The following is a 19,410-nucleotide window of genomic DNA, read 5'->3' on the forward strand; positions in this document are numbered from 1 at the left end:
AAACTGAATCCCACTCCACCTGCCAGCTAAGGGGCGGAGACTATAAATAGCCTGCTCACACAAAATAATCAAGACCAAAGGGGAAAATAAATACTGGTTCTTGCATTAAACCCTGCCTTCTCCTGGCCTCATTGCATCCTTGCCCTTTGGGTCTTCTGACCGAGACCCTGTCTGCTCGCCACACTCACTCTCCCCGAACCAAATCACCCCTACAGTTCCTTCAAAATGCGATGAATTTCATGATAAGTGGCCATTTAAAACGACTAAAGTGTTGATGTAAAATTGCTGAAAATTGAAACAAATTTTACAGCTTGACTTGACTTACGCTCATCCCAGAGATCTATTTTCCCTGGCGGAAGCTCTTTTTCGCTGTCCTCATTACCTCTGGTGACGTTTGTGGCGCCAGAAATCAAGGGTTTAGTGAGCAGTCTGTCAGATGGTGGATCTTAACCGTGAGCTCTGCCATGTTGTCGGCACTGTCAACGTAAACGAGATTTTAAGTCAGTATTGCGACTGGATACCCGTCGTCCATGCTGGATAAAGGTCGTTTTGGCGTCAAGATGGTGATATTACGCAGCAGCAGTGGTGGTGCCGGAGCCGAGCCGATAGCAACAACTCCGAACAGGAGATCGATGGAGTTGGAAACAAGCTCCGAGTTTCTGTCGCTGCTTCCCGCGTCGAACAGAAAGTCTGCCCGTCAGACTCGGTCCTCCCGGGCCCTGGATGACAGCTTCAGCAGCCCCGAAAACAACTTGGTGAATGTGAGTGCTAACAAACAGACAGCTGCTTAGATAACTATATAACCATGTATTTGTTGTAGCCATTGTCTGTTCACATAACTCTGCAGTATTCGTTTCGCTAGCCTGCTAAGCTAACTAGCCAGCTTGTCAATTAAAGCTAGTGACACAGTTTGCCAATGGGCACTCGTACCGGTAGTCCCTCATAACAACTACTTAAACTCTCATATCATGAGCTGATTTATGTGGTGCTTCTATCATGTTCAAACACTGTACAGTATAACTGATTGTTACTTGGGTTCAGTGTTGTCATGGCTTTAACAATTCAAATATTATTAGTACATCGTTTGATCACCTACATGTTGTATGTGTTATTGTGGAGGGATGAGTTGAGCCATATTTTCATTCATTCTTTTTTTATTTACTCAATGTTCAATTCTAAAACCCTATGATATATCTAGTTGCTACATATTTGAAGTCAAAAATACATATGTTGATCATAAAGTAGTTGATAAAGTATATTCTGAGAGTAGAAGTACTTACTTTTAGGTCTTCATTTCTAGGCCATTAACCACACAACATGTGAGACAACAAACAAGGGTGTAAACTATGTATCTGAAGAGAGGTTGCTCAGTTGAATATGGAAGATGGTGGTAACCCTTTAGTGAAAGAACAACACTAAATTAATGTGTCTTTTTCTGCTGTGAAAGTAGGTCTTTTAGGTATAAAGTCATGGGACTGTGGGTCTCTGCCACACAACAGTCAAGTCAGTATTCATTTATTTTTTACGGACCAAATTTAAATGAAAAAGCCACATGTATTTATCAGACCTTAAAGTGAATCAAATAATGTTCTTCCTCCCTGCCTATGATAATTAAAGTTGTTAAATAAAGAAACAGACATTTATCCTTCCTTGTACTTGTGCTGTAAACTCTGAACTCTTAATGTGGCAGGGACATGCTGACTCGAAGCATGACGAGGGAAGTGGACCCTATCACACTCCGAGGACCAGAGGGCAGAGGGTTAAACTAGAGGTCTCTTTTGCTGACATGGAGTCAAAGAGCAGCACCCCTGTGATTGAAGACAACTCTAGAGGAGGATCCCTCAGGTAATAAATGCCCACTCACTTCGATATTATCAAAGCTTTTTAACCCTCTAAGGTAAACAAATGTTGTCCTGGCAGTCAATGTTGTGAGATTTCCCCCTGCAAACAGGTCTCTGTTGTTATGACTAGTATGCCAAAACAACTACATTATTTGGGACCTGAATATTATTTATTGTATCAAATATTTTTAATGTTGGTTGCTTACCAACGGGCCTACTTTTTATACAGAAAAAACATTTTATTTCTGCAATAAATGATTAAAATATATGCTAGTCGTATAACATTTGATGTCAATTCTACACTAGGGGTATTCATTTGTGAAAACGACTAAAACATTAAAAAATGTGTACCCAAATAGGAGTACAAACCTTACATGAGGAATGTAGTTCTGAGTTGTATGTGTCTGTCTTCTGTTCAGGAAATCCTCTAGGCTGCAGAGAGAGGGGAGTGCATCCAGTGGCAAGCAGCAAGCAGGTATTTCTAAATTCTAGAATAAAGTATCCTGGAGCTCTTAAATTGTAACAGCACACACAACATTTTTAGCAGAATTACGTTTTTAATAGGGTCTCTCTACTAGTAATCTGATAAAAGCTGTTTTCATCGCCCCAGATGTTTCAGATGTGGTGGAGGGGTCATCCACTCCCAAGAGGAGCCGCTTTAATCTACAGAGCCAGGAGGGGGAGGAAGAGGAGGAGGGTTCAGTCCGACGTAGTTCCCGAATCACCAGATACAAACTGGATACCCATAAACAGTCCGTGCTCTACGACCGCCTCATCACCAAGTGAGTTCATTCACATTCACTCCCGCTTCTTTTTGCTTCCTAACTCACTGATTCATTTTGAATAGTTAACTTAAGTAGTTTCTAACACATGGGATAATGTACACACTGGACTGTGGGTGTGGATTTGGAGCTAATGAGTAGTAAGGTTAGAGATAAACTCAATAACCTCTGACAAGTTTCTTCTCTACTTGCCCCTTAGCACTGCTGAGGCTGTTCTCCAGAAGATGGACGACATGAAGAAGATGAGACGCAGACTGAGGAGCAGAGATAGAGTCCCTGAAGAAGAGGTAATAACCCACACCGGACATTTCACTCTTCTTCCGAAGCTTTGCATTGTGTATTATGTTGACAGCAGGTCAACTTCCCTTTCATGATGTTTAAACAAGCTTCTAAACTGTGAATTAATCAGCATTGACCTGCTTCCTCACAGCAGCTCGGCGTGTACACCAGGGGCAGAATGACAAGGTCTCTGAGGACAGATGTGGAGAGCACAGACGCCAAGGAGGCGAACGAAGGTGAGATGGATTACTTCAATAATAACCAGCTCAGGTGCATGGCCTGGGAATAGCAGACTGAGTTTCAAAAGCTGGATCGTTTGAAATAACAATTCTACCCTTTCTTCATAATTCACCGAAGGCGTTGAGGATGACCAGGAAGCAGAGGAGGGGGGAGACGAAGAGGATGATGAGGAGGAGGAGGAAGAGGAAGAAGATGAGGATGGCGAGGATGTGGATGAGGAAGAAGAAAACCAGAGGCGTTATGACTTTAGACAGCGGAAGACTGTGGTTCGCTACCAGGCCCCACAGGATGGTAATTTATGCCACAAATACATCAACATTCAAATTGCTTCATTGCAAATATACAAATAGCGGCTGGCACAGCAGAAAGGAAATGGACCATTCTTTTAGAATTCTTAATACTAAGTTATATACTGTAGTTCTTAAAACAACTGATGACTGTATATGTATATTCTTTTTGCCCAGGAGTAGAAGTGAAATGCTGTCCTCATGGTGGAGCCAACAGCTCCAGACTAAATATTGCACTTTTTTAACCCCTGTTAGCATTTGACGTGGTTTGATGAGGTCTGTTATTGTTTTCTTAGAACCCAGAGAGCCCAGGAAGCGCGGGAGGTACTTGGTGGAACACTCGTCTCCGACCAGACGCAGGTTCAGATTCAGCTCCACAGCGCCCAGGAGCCCCTACAACAGAAGAACCAGCAGGTTAGTATGACAGCTTTACCATCAGCCATTAACAAATAAACCATCTGCTGTCGATAACACCCGATAACCATAGAATTCAGAAAATAACTAGGTTGACTAATGACCTTTCCAAACCCTAGTCAGATATTGTACTGTCTCTAATACCCGTTAGGTTTTTTCATCGCATGTAAAATCGATCCCAAAATGTTATTCTCTTTTTTTCTGATCCTCCTCATCCCACCCTCAGGAGTAGTTCTGAGAGGTAAGACCCTCACTGCTTGTCCATTTTATTGTTTATTGTTGGTTTCTAGTTTGTTTTTCGTGGTGCTGTCTGTCTTTGCTAGCACTTTTATTGTCGGTAAGTGTGGCACATTTGGGTTATGGTATATTTGAAGTAAAAATTCACTAGAGTTTAATAATTGTCTGAGCAAAAAAGGCTCATTCTTCAAAACCTGATTTTTGTTGGTTGGTATTTTGTGTATTTTTTCCTTTATTGGAGAATGTCTTTTAATTTTTTATCACATTAAACCTCAAAGGAGAATTATGTAAGTGAAGTCCTCCTTGTTTGTTGTTCAGGCGACGTGTTAGACACGCATGGTGATGATGTCATTTAAAAAGTGGTTGAATAAGTCACTGTTTTTTATGCATAACCAAATAAAGAGTTAGTAACATTTAGTCGGTTAAAATAATAAAACAAACAAGTGTTGCACAAATGTGTTGGTGTCATAGTGCTGCTGATAGGCTGAGAGGTAATGTTGTGGCTTCTTTTGCATTCGCAGAAGGAGACACGCTATCCACAGTAGTGACTCCACTTCCTCATCTTCAGATGATGAGAAATTCCAGAGAAGGAGAAGTAAGAACAGGAGCAGGTCAGTCAACAGGTGAGAGCGTAACTCTGTGTCATCAAAACAACATTTTATCTTGTTGTATTCAAATCTCCATGTACTCCAAAAGAAACAATAAATAAAATAAAATATAAACTTCTCCGCCTTGACCCGCTGATCTAAGTTTCATAACTGTTTTCCAGTACTTTAGAGATGGGTTTTCTATCTCCAAATTTAGGTTAAGGTGGATAATTAGAAACCATTTTAACGTTTAAATTATGCTTGATTACTCTCGGGTCCCATTATCCTCTTAAAAAATACATATTTTATCTTAATGTGTCTAATATTATTTTTGTTAGAAAATACTTTTAAAAAAGTAGATAATATTTTTAAATAAAAAGAGCTGCCAATAAAAAGAACCTGAAGGTTGATTTATTATTTTGTTCTGTCCCTGCAGATGTCTGCCTATGAACCTTGTGAAAGACGACCTGCTGGGGATCCAGAAGGACAGGATGAAGATCGGAGCCAGCCTGGCTGATGTAGACCCCATGCAAATAGACAAGACGGTAAGATGCATCGGTAGTTTAAATGATTTAAAGAGAGATGCACAAAGTAGTCTTCTAAACAGGGACATGGCGTGTAAGCCTCCTCAACTCCTTGTGTTCCTGCTAATACAACACTGGTGAAAGGATGATTGGACAGCACCACTTACCACATCCCACTTTTTGTCCTCCAGGTGCGGTTTGATAGCATTGGAGGTTTGAGCCGACACATCTCATCGCTGAAGGAGATGGTGGTGTTCCCTCTCCTCTACCCAGAAGTCTTTGAGAGGTTCAAGATACAGCCTCCCAGGTAGTCAGTGTGTTTGTAGAGAAGATAACGTGATGATATGGTGAAGCATTCATTTTATATTCTGTGACTCAATATCCGACTTACTGTGTTCTTATAAGAAGCTTGTTTGGTTGGATTGTAATGGCAGCAAAAACATAATAACTTCCTCATTATTGCTTTGTGTCTTTAGGGGCTGTCTGTTTTACGGTCCTCCGGGCACAGGGAAAACCCTCGTAGCCAGAGCGCTGGCTAATGAGTGCAGTCAAGGGGATAAAAAGGTGTCTTTCTTCATGAGGAAAGGAGCTGACTGCCTCAGTAAGTGGGTGGGAGAATCTGAGAGACAGCTACGACTGCTTTTTGATCAGGTAATTTTGCATTTGGACATTATCAAGTGTTAGGACTAAAGATAATAGAATCTGCAACTGAGTTCTCATCCAATTGTTTCCAGGCGTACCAGATGCGTCCGTCCATCATCTTCTTTGATGAGATTGATGGTTTGGCTCCAGTCAGGTCCAGTCGTCAGGACCAGATCCACAGGTGAGCGGCACCCCTGTTACTATCTTGAACAGAAAATGTCTGTAAGTGAAAACAATAAAAATGATCTGTTGATCTTATGGTGGGTTGCCAGGTATGGCTGCCAAATTTAAATGAAGAAAAATGAATATATTCATCTTAATCAGCATTTGTTTATAGCTCGACTGTTGTCCATCAGAAAACAAGTTAATTGTTATGAATGCTTGGATATTTATTATAATTACTATGGTATAGTATGTTTAAATCCTTATTTTTCCATAAGAGATCTTCTATACATCAGGAAAAAGGGGTTACAGATCTTTAAAGGTACTTGGAAATGACCCAGGTTGCGAGCATGTAGTCGTGATAACAATCCAACACAATTCATCTGGATCATTTCACTGCGGTATTCTGTTTGTTAGCAGGAGACATTGCTGACTTTTTAGAAATGGTAATCTCTTTCTTTTTCTGTCTCTGCAGCTCCATTGTGTCTACCCTGTTGGCTCTAATGGACGGATTAGATGCTAGAGGAGAGGTTGTTGTGATCGGAGCTACAAACAGACTGGACTCCATCGACCCAGCACTGAGGAGACCAGGACGCTTCGACAGGGAGTTCCTCTTCGGCCTGCCAGACAGAGAGGTGAGGAAATTATGCTGATACCCTTTAACACTTGGCATATACAGTATATAAAAAAAACCCAGTCCTTTTAGATTTCCAAGATTTCATCGAAAACTTGAAAAATCCAGGATTTTGTTTTGTATGGCAGGCAAGGAAGGACATCCTGAAGATCCACACCAGACTTTGGACTCCGCCTCCCTGTGACACTTTTCTGGAAGAATTGGCCGATAAATGTGTTGGTAAGTTTATTGTATCATTGTATTGTGCAAAAACCATGGTCCAACAGCTTGAAGATACACATGCTAAATCTCCCAAGTAAAAAAACAGCATTGGTATAACTTGGTATCAAAATGAGTGAAATACATTTATACTCTTTCTGTGTAAGGTCTACTGAAAATGACACTAGTGTGAGGCCAGGACAAAACCTGTGTCTAGGAAGCAAGACTATCTTTTTTGATGATTAGGAAACACTAGCACACATTTGAACTCTCCTACGACTTCTCTCTTGGTGCCAGGTTATTGCGGTGCAGACATCAAGGCAGTGTGTTCAGAGTCCGTCCTGTGTGCACTGCGCCGGCGCTACCCACAAATCTACTCCTCATCGCAGAAACTTGTGCTTGATGTCAGCTCCATCGCCATCACAAGCAAAGACTTCTTGTCGGCCATGTCCAAGATGGTGCCTGCTGCCCAGAGGTAAAACCAAACTAACTTCATAGTTAAAACCCATTTGCAACATTTATCAACAATGTTCTTAATTTCCAGTGCCTAGTTCTTCATGTTTCTTTTTTTAAAATTTATATGATACTGATTGTGATTCTTAGGGCTGTGGTGTCCCCAGCCAAGGCCCTGATACCTGCCATCCGTCCTCTGCTGAGCGCCGCGCTGCAGAACATCCTCCACACCGTCAGCAGACTGTTCCCACACGCTGAGCAGGGCTTAACGAGGAAGAGAGAGCTAGGTGCAGTCTTGCTTTATCTTTTCCTATTCTGTTTCATCATTTCATTTGCCTTAACAATTGTTTTATTAAAGAGAATACACTTTTATTGATTGTTCATTTTACAACCCCCTACTGGGACATCAGGAGTAACTGCTAGGCTCTGTGTTTATGCATCTGTTTATTTCCAGATGCGGCCTGTGGTCTGTCTGAGGACGATCTGATGTACAGTGAGGATGAGAACGCAGAAATATGCTCTAGTGGACAGATGCCTGCTGTTAAGGGGCTCTTCAACCTCAACAGGTTTGTAAACAATTTATAGGAAGCAAAGTTAAGCAGGAATTATCTCCTCATCCTTCCAGAATGTTCTTTAATTCATACTCATTGTATAAACATATTCACACTTTTGTCCAGTTTTATCCTATCTTTCTATAGAGCCAGTACACAGAAAGAACACATGAGAAAAGAATAGATATATGGAGAATTGAATAAATAAAATAAGGGGGGCATCCAATAGAAAAAATAATCGATACACAATTTGCAAATCCAAATGAAAGTTTTTGGTAACAGTTGCTTTTACAATCCACTAGATGGTGCTGAGCTTTTTCCATGGGTAAAGTCAGTTGGATTGGCAGGAAATTAGTCAAAACAGAGATGGAGTCAGCGGAGAAAAGGAATGTGAAATGCGCCATATCGAAATATATCCTGTCGCAATACTATCGCATCGGGGCTTAAGTATCGCCATAGTATTGTAACGTGGGGACCCTGGTGATTCCCACCCCTAGCATCCATGTGTGTTCACGTGTGTGTGCAAATGTGCAGGCCACTGACTACACCTTGATGAGGAAGTTGAGACAATGGGATGGTTCCAAAGGTGTGAGGAAACCAGATTAAACTTACAGGTTCAGCACAGGCGCCATCTTTTAGAAAATATTCTGTCTGGATCCTGAGATAATGTTATTTGTTCCTTCGGATAGATTTCCCACATCTTCGTAACCCTTAAATTGTATGTTGCGGGGGGGGGGGGTCAGGTTTTAACCACTTAATTGTGACACATTTCACTGCAGTATTTGTAAAATACATCTTCTAGCTCTACCCTCAATGCCCCCTGATATCACAGCTAGCAGTGCCTCCTTTGTGACACTTTGCTGGCACACATTATTAAGGGCCGTTATCAGTGTCTTTGTAAATGCATTTGTTTTAAATTATTTCTTAATCAAGGTCTTTGTCATTAAAGCCAAAATACTGCTGATATTTCTCAGGCATTCACCCTGTTGTTATGGTTCTTGTAGTTATCTTTTTATCTTTGCTTTATTTCAAAAGTGCTGCAAGTCAAATCTTTCATCCAAAAAATAATGACATGTTCCCTATCACCCAACCCATCTCTGTGTCATCTCACCGTGCGTAGGAGTGTGCGGAGTCACCCGACCTCCTACCGGCCCAGGCTGCTGCTGATGGGCAGGCTGGGCTCAGGGCAGAGCTCCCACCTGGGTCCTGCCGTCCTCCACGCTCTGGAGAAGTTCACCGTGTACACACTGGACATGGCCGTGCTGTTCGGAGCCAGCGCAACTGCACCAGAAGAGACCTGTGCTCAGGTAAATGTGAAACAATGCAAAGTAAAACATTCAGGCATGCCCTTTATCTTTGCAGCTTTGTCAAATTCAGTGTGTTCTGTTCAGTGGACCTCACTGGCCAAAATGGCTGCAACAGTGACTGTAGTTCATGGGCCCCGCCTCCTTTACAAATGGGCTGTGGGGATAAATATGTACTACTCACAGATACTTGTATGAAAGAGCCATGTTGTTGGCTGTCACATTACCAGAAGAGCTGTCTGGGAGTTGCTCATTAAATATGACCCACGTTTTATAGTGAAATAAAGAGAGGCCGTTACCAGGACTGTTTTATTATTTTTACTTTCCTAAAATCACTTATTGCCTAAAAATAATATTAATTATAATTATTAAAATGGTGAACTGTTCTATTCTATATCCTCATGATACATTTTGATGTCTGAATTTAGCCTTTACCATCCTGTCATATTTGTCATGAATTTGCCACTGTTCTGTGTAAGTGCCAATGTTTTTGGACATCTGTTGTTTTATATCCAGTTTATGTAAATATAAATATCATCAATGAATCTTTGTTTGTCTATTTTCCTGCAGATCTTTGTAGAAGCAAAGCGGACATCTCCCAGCATCCTGTACATCCCTCACATCGGACAGTGGTGGGAAACTGTGAGCCCAGCTTTAAGAGCCACCTTCCTCAGCCTGCTCAGCTCCATCCCCGCCTTCGCTCCTATACTGCTCCTTGCTACGTGCAACCTGCAATATGACCAACTAAGTGTGGAGGTAAGAGGAGGGAAGCCCTGTAGACTGAGAGCACTGGAACAGGAGGAAACATTAAAGGAAATAGTTGTGGAGGGAAAACAAGATGTCAATGCGTATCATTTTCTCTCTACAGAAGATTTTTCTACCACTGACCACACTCATCCACACTTCTGCTGTTTTTCCTTCTGTTCTTGTCTCAGGTAAAGGAGTTGTTCCGGATGGAGTACGGGGAGATTTTCCATGTCCAGGTGCCCACCAGCAGAGAAAGGAGAAACTTCTTTAAGGAACTAATCCTCAATCAGGCGTGCAAGGCCCCGGCTTCAAAAAAGAAAGCTGGTGAGGAATACATTCGAGTTAAGTTATGAAAGACAGTTTATTTGATTCATTTTTAATTAATTTAATGGTTTTGCATAATCGAAAAATACACAACATAACGGAAAACAAATGATAGACCGTGCAGGAAGAGGCAAAGAACCTACTGGGCTTATTTAGAGTCTCTACCTAAATGTTAAAAACGACATAATATTTAAAAGCTGAATAAAATAACACACATGCAGCAATGCAGAGAGGTACAGTTGTGTTGTTGATTGGAGTGATCTGTAGTTAAAGTAAGTTTAAGTCCCAACCAAGCTGAGGACTAGAATAGCATTAATCAGGTTTTTGTTGTATTTAACATGAACTTTATGTCGTATTTTAATGATGATGTCATACACTTATTGGCTACACTACAGCCATCGCTGTGACTGATTTGCTTGTTTAGAAAAACACCTGAAAAATGTTCATTAAACCTTCCATGGATGGACAAATGTAAAGGTTGGCAAAACAAGGAAACAGGTGGGAGGTTTGAGAAAGAACATCCTGCCCAAATGGATCAGGATACAAGATGCTCAGGTGGAGGGTTGTTGGAGTGTAAACACAGAAGAAAGGAAGGCTGTCTGCAAACCAAAAGTTTTATGGTTAATAGTTAATTTCACTTGGTATTCCTCTGTCAACATTCCACTTTCTTCAGTGCTCAATGCTTTGGAGGTGCTCCCTGTCGCCCCTCCGCCTCCCCCACGTCAGCTGACAGAAGAGGAGACTCAGCGATTGGCAGAGCAGGACGAAGGGACCTTCAGGGAGCTCCGCCTCTTCCTGCGTGATGTCACCAACCGCCTGTCCCAAGACAAACGCTTCAAGGCTTTTACAAAGCCTGTGGATTTAGAAGAGGTAGCTCTTCCTTTATAATCCTTCATTACAATCGATGTTCCCATAATAAGCCTTATTATTCAGTGCTCAGTCCCATCCCGTTTCCCTACATCACTCACAGCAGCCTCTTTGTCGTGTTTTAGGTGCCGGATTATGCTGAGGTGATCAAGCAGCCTATGGACCTGTCGACAGTTCTCTCTAAGATCGACCGCCATCAGTATGAGACGGTGAAGGAGTTCCTCTACGACGTGGATCTCATCTGGCAGAATGCCCTTGAATATAACCCAGACAGAGACCCCTCAGGTACACATCGTGATCAGCAAAAACATCCTCACAAGAAAACAAATAAACGACTGTTATAATGCAGCTGTTTGAACATAAATGTTGCATTTTGCTCATTTGTGTCGTGCGTGTGTTTTGTCCAGACCGTCAGATCCGCCACAGAGCATGTGCTCTGAAGGACACCGTCCATGCTATCATCAAAGATGAACTGGATGAAGATTTCGAAAAGATTTGCGAGGAGAGCAAAGTGTCACGCAACGCAAGAGGTGAGTGCATGTATTTGAATATTTGTGCATACATACATACAGTGGGGAGAACACGTATTTGATACAATGCTGATTTTGCAGGTTTTCCCACTTACAAAGCATGTAGAAGTCTGTCATTTTTATCATAGGTACTCTTCAACTGTGAGAGACGGAATCTAAAACAAAAATCCAGAAAATCACATTGTATGATTTTTAAATAATTAATTTGCATTTTATTGCATGACATAAGTATTTGATCACCTACCAACCAGTAAGAATTCCGGCTCTCACAGACCTGTTAGTGTTTCTTTAAGAAGCCCTCCTGTTCTCCACTCATTACTTGTATTAACTGCACCTGTTTGAACTGCACCTGTTTGAACTCGTTACCTGTATAAAAGAGACCTGTCCACACACTCAATCAAACAGACTCCAACCTCTCCACAATGGCCAAGACCAGATAGCTGTGTAAGGACATCAGGGATAAAATTGTAGACCTGCACAAGGCTGGGATGGGCTACAGGACAATAGGCAAGCAGCTTGGTGAGAAGGCAACAACTGTTGGCGCAATTATTAGAAAATGGAAGAAGTTCAAGATGACAGTCAATCTCCCTCGGTCTGGGGCTCCATGCAAGATCTCACCTCGTGGGGCATCAATGATCATGAGGAAGGTGAGGGATCAGTTCCAGTCGATCGCGAGAAAATGTTGTGTGTAGGCTATCCTCCTACTCTTGTGTAAAATAGGCCTACATTAAAACTTCCAACTTAAAACATCTTAAATAGGCACAATGAACTGCTGATCGCCTGAAGCAGTGTGTAGATTTGTACAGCTATAGTAAGGTAGATCAGGCATAATCAAAGAAAAAGTCTCACGCGCTTCTTTCTATCTGCGTGCGCATGGTATGGTTGCTAGGTTCTAACTAACGACTCGGAAGGGCGCGAGAAGCTTGACTAGAGCGAGTGAAGCTAAAACATCTAAAACTTAACATTTTCAATCAGAGTGGGAGGAGGATTATTTTTTTGTGTATTCGAATGCCAAGTCCATCTGTCTTATCTGCAATGCAAATGTGGCTTTACCAAAGAAAGGGAATCTGGAGCGGCATTTCAAGACGGTCCACAAGAGCTACGATACAAACTTCCCAGCTAAATCACCACTTCGCGCCCGAAAAGTCAAGGAATTGAAAAGTCAGCTAGCAGCACAACAGTCCATTTTTACCAGGCCCAATACAACGAGTAAGGCTGCAACCATAGTTTCTTATCGTGTCTGTCGTGTTCTTGCAAAAGGAAAGAAATCTTTCAAGGATGGTGAGATTGTGAAAGACGCGTTCATGGAAGCTGCTGATGTGCTTTTTGCCGATTTTAAATATCGAAAGGAGATTGTGTCTGCTATTCAGGATGTGCAGCTATCAAGAAATTCTGTTACACGGCGACGCGAGGAAATGGCGGAGGATGTTGAACAGCAATTGAGGAATGATGTTGACACATGGGAGTGTTTTTCTCTGCAATTCGATGAATCCACTGATGTTGTGGATGTGGCTCAGCTATGTGTGTTCATTAGAATGGTTTTTGACAATATGAGTGTCAAAGAAGAGCTGCTGACTATTTTGCCTCTGAAAGGGCACACAACAGGCACAGATATTTTTCAGGTTTTTATGGAATTCGTTCGTAAGAGCAAGTTGAGCAAGTTGCCCCTCTTCAAACTCATCTCCATTACAACCGATGGGGCTCCAGCAATGATTGGACGTACTGCTGGGTTCATTGGATTGTGCAAACAGTCAGCATCTTTCCCGGATTTCCTGAATTACCACTGTATAATTCACCAGCAAGGGTTGTGCGGGAAGATTGTAAATATGAAAGACGTGATGGATGTGCCCAACAAGATTGCGTGTTCTGTTCGGGCCAGGAGTCTGCAGACGTGATTATTCCGTGCGCAACTGGAGGAGACCGGTGCAGAACACACAGATCTGCTGCTGCACACAGACGTAAGGTGGCTCAGCAGAGGTACATTTCTGGAACGGTTTTCTGAATTGTTGCCCGAAATTAAAGAATGTCTGAAATGTTCAAACCATATGCTGAATATGCACAGCTAGAAGACAGTCAGTGGCTCTTGGATTTAGCCTTTCTTACTGATCTGACTGACAAGCTCAATAACTTCAATCTAGAGCTGCAGGGTAAGAACAAACACATCATCAACATGATCAGCTCCGTGAACACCTTTTAAAAGCAAGTTACAGCTGCTATCAAGCAGGTTGCAACAGTGAGATCTGCGGAACTTTCCACACATGGACACAGAACTTAAGCCTCAGGGCAAAGACTGTGTGGAGCTTGAGAGTGCACGTTATGATGCTCAAGTGCAAAGCATGTTGTCAGAATTTGACAGGCGCTTTACTGACTTTGCATCCATTGAGCCTGTTGTCAGTTTTCCATTTGGGGAAAATATAGATGTGGATTGTATAACGTCCAAAGTGGCATCACTCTTCAACCTGGATAGCGGTGCTATTGAGAATGAGATCCTCAAACTAAATAATGACATTGAGCTCAAATCAAGAGCTACACCTGACACAAATGTCCAATTCTGGAATCTTATGCAGAAAGAGAAGTACCCCAACCTCAGACAAACTGCAAAGAATTTGACTTCACTTTTTGGATCAACATATTTGTGTGAGTCTGCCTTTTCACATATGAAAATCATTTAGTCAAAATACAGATCAACCAATACTGATAACCACCTTGCGGCCTGCTTACGGCTGGCACTCAGCTCCTACTGTCCGGCCTATGAGAGACTAGCTTCCTCCTCTGTGCCAGAAGTCCCACTAAGGTAGAGAACCACTTTTCCAACTTAAATTAGGCATTGTATTAATTGGGTTGTATGTTGTTGTGTTGTTACAGGCCAATCCTAGGCCAACGACGTACATTTACTTCAATAAATGTATTGTTATTGTTCAAACTTGATCTTTGTGTCAGAACATTGTGTTATTATATAGATGCACAATTAATTGTGGCTACGCTACGACTTTCGATATGGCTTAGTAGATCTCGACACACTATCAACTTTAAAAGAAGATCTTGGTTCAAAAAAGGTTGAGCACCCCTGATCTGGATGATCCAGAGGAGGAATGGGAGAAGGTCATGTGGTCTGATGAGACAAAAATAGAGCTTTTTGGTCTAAACTCCACTCGCCGTGTTTGGAGGAAGAACAAGGATGAGTACAACCCAAGAACACCATCCCAACTGTGAAGCATGGAGGTGGACACATCATTCTTTGGGGATGCTTTTCTGCAAAGGGGACAGGACGACTGCACCGTATTGAGGGGAGGATGGATGGGGCCATGTATCGCGAGATCTTGGCCAACAACCTCCTTCGCTCAGTAAGAGCATTGAAGATGGGTCGTGGCTGGGTCTTCCAGCATGACAACGACCCGAAACACACAGCCAGGGCAACTAAGGAGTGGCTCTGTAAGAAGCATCTCAAGGTCCTGGAGTGTCCTAGCCAGTCTCCAGACCTGAACCCAATAGAAAATCTTTGGAGGGAGCTGAAAGTCCGTATTGCCCAGCGACAGCCCCGAAACCTGAAGGATCTGGATGGAGGAGTGGGCCGAAATCCCTGCTGCAGGGTGTGCAAACTTGGTCAAGAACTACAGGAAACATCTGCTCTCTGTAATTGCAAACAAAGGTTTCTGTACCAAATATTAAGTTCTGTTTTTCTGATGTATCAAATACTTATGTCATGCAATAAAATGCAAATTAATTATTTAAAAATCATACAATGTGATTTTCTGGATTTTTGTTTTAGATTCTGTCACTCACAGTTGAAGAGTACCTATGATAAAAAATTACAGGCTTCTACATGCTTTGCAAGTGGGAAAACCTGCAAAATCGGCACTGTATCAAATACTTGTTCTCCCCACTGTACATACAAACATGTAGAGGGAAGCAAATGTAATATTGCCCTAGACCCTTTGATCACCCAGACATGTGTTTGTGTCCAGATTGAAAATATTAACCAGAACGATCATTTTAGTTACCCAAACACTTGACTGATTTACATTAAGTTACTTTCTCTGAAAACTGTCATGATGTATCCTGCTCTAAGCTCAAGTCTTTGAATTTAAACTTCTATGTTCCGTTTTTGGTCCCTTACTCATTTCAGAATGAATTTCCTTTCATTAAGGTGAAGAACGACATTAAAACATTGTGCTTATTTAACAGGTTGTGCCACGGTCCAGTTTGCTCCCTCTTTCTACCACGTTCTTCCCAAACTGTCCAAATCTCCTACCGATGCCAAAACCACTGAAAAGACACCACAAAGTGAACCGGCTCAATCCACAGCTGCTGCCTGTCTCAATACAAGTGCCTCCTCTGTTACAACCCCTAAGAACACAGGTAAAGAACACTGTAAAACACATCTAAATATGAATGAGATTGACTAGTATTGTAATTTGTAGGGAAAATATGCTACGGCTTGGAGAAATAAACTAAAGAAAGTTTAACGGTTTGAGTATTTTGCTTGAAAGAGGCGGGGTTATACAAAGCTTAGACATGATTTAATTTAAAGATCTATCAGAAAATCTTCACCCCCCCCCCCAAATTGTTTCCACAGCCCAGAAGAAGAGAAGGCGGAAAAGTCGCTGGTCCTCTGGCTTTCTGGCAAAGAAGAAGTCTTCCTGCTCCCCTCACACATCCAGAGATGATGCACACTTGGAGTCTGAGGAGGAAGATGGAGACGATGAAGAGGAGGAGGTTGAGAAGAGGGGATCAGCGGAGTGTGAGAAAGGGACTGAAGGAGACGAGGATCAGATGATGGTGGAGTCGGGGCCTGCACCAGCCCAGGAAGTGAGTTTTGGGCCTACTGAGAAAGAGGAGGACAGTCAGCAGGGAAGAGAGGAGAAGAGTCAGGCTGCTGAAGATAAGGTTTTCCTGTGTGGATCAGGGAAACCAGAAAATGAAGACCCGATTGAAAAAGAAACTGTGGATAAAGATCAACCCGACCAGTCTGAGGAAAACAAAGCGTTAAAGGGAGGAAATCAGACTAATGAAAGCACTTCCGTTGACACTAACAAGGACAGCCACACTGTGACAGAAGGAGACACCCAGGGGCAATCCAACACAGAGGAAAGGGCCGAAACTAACGGCCAAAAGCTGACCGAAACTATGACTGAAAATTGTCGAGCTGTAACAGAGACAGACTACAGTAACAAGGTAGTTACTGTAGAGGAGGCAGAGCAGAACAGCCCTGCTGAACCAATGGAGGCTGAAGCAGCAAATACCTCAACCACAGACGTCTCTGCAGCTCGCAGAGGAGAGGAGGACACAGACAAAGGTTTGATATTAGTGTATGTAGTGTTTCTAGAGATACTATAACAAGTGCAATATCAGGGTTTTAGCTTGGTTGTGTCAGCAGATTGCCATCTATTATATTGTTTGCATGTTTTTCAGAGCGGGGTGTAAGGCGAGTAACACGGGCTCTCAAGAACGGTGTGTTGCAGCAGCAGAAAGTCGATGTGGAGAAAGCACTGCAGATCCTTGAACAGGAAACTCCTCCTTTGGTGGTGGACAGAGACAGATTAAAGGTGTGTGAGATATTGCGGTTGGCAGAATGTTTTTTTTTCTTCAGTCTTTTTATAGTTTCTGGTCAGACAGGTTTTTTTCCATCATGACTTAACTGGAAACCTAAGAAACAGATGAGATAAAACTATCTTTCCCTCATCCTGTACTCTTAGGCCTTTTTTTCATAGGAGTTTTTGAAGTTTGACAATTAAAATGTAATCAGCATTTCATTGCCTTTTCTTTTGCTTTCCCACTCATTTTTTCAGGAGCTGTTGGAGAGAGTAGTGACCAAGACTGAAAGCTATGAGGTTTACAAGCTGGAGAAACTCTATGCTCTGCTCTGCCAAAGCATCTACAGACACAGACGCGACTACAACAAAACGTTACTAATACAGGTTAGTTTCGGACCATACTGATAACCAGTGATGGGCAAGTTGGTTCCAAAATGTAATACAGTACATATAACTTATTACTGTCTTTTTAAAGTAATAAGTTACATTACGTTATTACTGTCTCTGAAATGTAGTGCGTTACACTACTTTTGCGTTACTTTGAGTTAATTTCACCAAAAATAACTGCAAAAGTAGGGCTTTAAATGCTAAAATGTAGTTTATTGCAGCTAATTAATTAAAGCTATCTATGGCAGTATGCTGAAATCAAACGTATGCTCCGTTTACCTTGGCTAAATAATATTTGATACCGGTAACATTACGTCTCTGTGTGTTATCAATAACATGTCGGCGATTCCACAGAGGACAGAGGCTGCATATCTTCAACGAGTCTGAACTTCTCGGGGTTCAACCAGCATAGCAGACCGAGAGAGAAAGTTACCTTCTGTTGCTTTGGCCTGCACACACTGTGTTTTTCTTTTATCTGAGCCTGCAGCTCTCCATTCCGAGCCTGCAGTTCTGCATTGTGAGCCTGCAGCTCTCCATTCCGAGCCTGCAGCTCTCAATCGCGAATCTGTTTCTGCAGCCCTCTTAACCAATAGTAAACAGACGTACTGAGTAACTGTTCTACCCGCACAGTTGTTCCTCTGGTGTCGGAATGTCTTGCGATGTTTGTGTTTTCTTAAAAACAAAACACCACATCATTTCGGGTTAAAATATGTTGAACTGCGTTACTGAGAATTGTAACGGGTATTATATTACCCACATTCAGGCGCCTTTTGATACTCTAGTTATTTTTTATGAGTGCAAACACATTTACTTGTACCATCAACAGCTAACAATTTCACTAATATTTACATCATGCAAATACAGCAGGTATGTGTTTTATTTGCCTTAAGTACCTTTAATAGTTCTAATCCTTTTTCTTATCCTGCTTTCTCATTTTGATTAGGAGTTGGAACGAGAAATTGAAGACTTCTGCTGACTTTTCTACAGGAAGAATATTCATTTTTGTTTTAATAATCACACATCATCCTGTTAGCTATGTAAATATACATAGGTTATATTTTCATAGAATTATACAAGCACTTATATTTGTGCATTAGCCTAATCTTTGTACTAACTTTTTTGTTTATATTTAATTAAATGTTTTCTCAAGATGTTGTCTTTTTATGTGTTTGTCCCCAAAATCGTAATTCACATGGCCACTATGGTGTAGGGGAATATGATTTGCTTGCTTGAAATACCTCTCGAGTTGTCTTGTTTTGTGCACAGGGACCACACATTTTAACTTTTATAAGTGAATAGTCTTAAAAAAAGCTGGATTCTACTCTTCCCATAATGCAAATCATTAGCATATTTTGTTAAAGTCTAAAAAGTACAATACTAAATTGTTCCAGACCATTGTAAACCAAAAAAAAATCACTTTATTTTGTATATGATAGCTACTGAATTATAAACAAGGTGTGTATTTGTGTATAAATCCCAGTGTTGAATTCTTGTTTGACGGTTTTTTCTGTGTATCCTATTACATTTCTATGGTTGTTCAGCTGAAATTACACCCTAGGAAGGACAAGTTATCTTCTGCTTTTGGTCATCTTTGGTTTATAAACATGTTTTTAAAAAAAAACGTTTTAGATTTTGTTAAACCTACAAACCCGACCAGCAGCAATTGTATTTTATTTTTGCACAGGCTTTGGGTTGTTTTGAGAGGCTTGACAATGTCGGTGTCCTCAAGTAGCTTCTCGTGCTGCCCTGACGGGTCATGTGAGGACAGCCGTGTGGGGGAAACGAATTCGTTTACGGTCCTGCTTTAAATAGCGTTTCATCATTTTTCTGAAAAGTGTAAAGCTACATTCCCCTCGTAAATAGTATATAGTAGTGGTTAAATTCTA

At 41.6% G+C, this 19,410-nt stretch overlaps 1 protein-coding gene and 1 non-coding gene across 4 annotated transcripts; both read left to right on the forward strand.

Moving 5' to 3' along the window:
- Positions 1-405: 405 nt before the first annotated feature.
- On the forward strand, positions 406-19,016 carry LOC134862165 (ATPase family AAA domain-containing protein 2-like). Of its 3 annotated transcripts, none has more exons than XM_063879909.1 (30): positions 406-761; positions 1,691-1,845; positions 2,261-2,316; positions 2,452-2,623; positions 2,823-2,910; positions 3,057-3,138; positions 3,260-3,433; positions 3,726-3,843; positions 4,070-4,084; positions 4,602-4,703; positions 5,104-5,212; positions 5,383-5,498; positions 5,668-5,842; positions 5,926-6,014; positions 6,471-6,630; positions 6,758-6,848; positions 7,125-7,302; positions 7,431-7,567; positions 7,735-7,846; positions 8,952-9,138; positions 9,706-9,891; positions 10,071-10,206; positions 10,880-11,076; positions 11,199-11,358; positions 11,481-11,603; positions 15,789-15,962; positions 16,180-16,899; positions 17,016-17,149; positions 17,393-17,521; positions 18,468-19,016. In XM_063879909.1, the coding sequence occupies exons 1-30, from the start codon at positions 531-533 to the stop codon at positions 18,498-18,500; spliced, it is 4,539 nt and encodes a 1,512-aa protein (XP_063735979.1). In that variant the 5' UTR covers positions 406-530; the 3' UTR covers positions 18,501-19,016. The 3 variants fall into 3 exon arrangements, with proteins under 3 accessions (XP_063735979.1, XP_063735978.1, XP_063735980.1); XM_063879908.1 differs by having other exon boundaries at positions 407-761; positions 3,054-3,138; XM_063879910.1 differs by lacking the exon at positions 4,070-4,084 and having other exon boundaries at positions 407-761; positions 3,054-3,138.
- On the forward strand, positions 9,189-9,323 carry LOC134862472 (small nucleolar RNA SNORA5). Its single transcript, XR_010165517.1, has one exon. It is a non-coding gene; the product is annotated as a small nucleolar RNA SNORA5 (small nucleolar RNA).
- Positions 19,017-19,410: the final 394 nt, after the last annotated feature.

This window comes from Eleginops maclovinus, chromosome 3 (genome assembly GCF_036324505.1).
Source record: "Eleginops maclovinus isolate JMC-PN-2008 ecotype Puerto Natales chromosome 3, JC_Emac_rtc_rv5, whole genome shotgun sequence".
In the NCBI taxonomy this organism is placed as follows: Eukaryota; Metazoa; Chordata; class Actinopteri; order Perciformes; family Eleginopidae; genus Eleginops; species Eleginops maclovinus.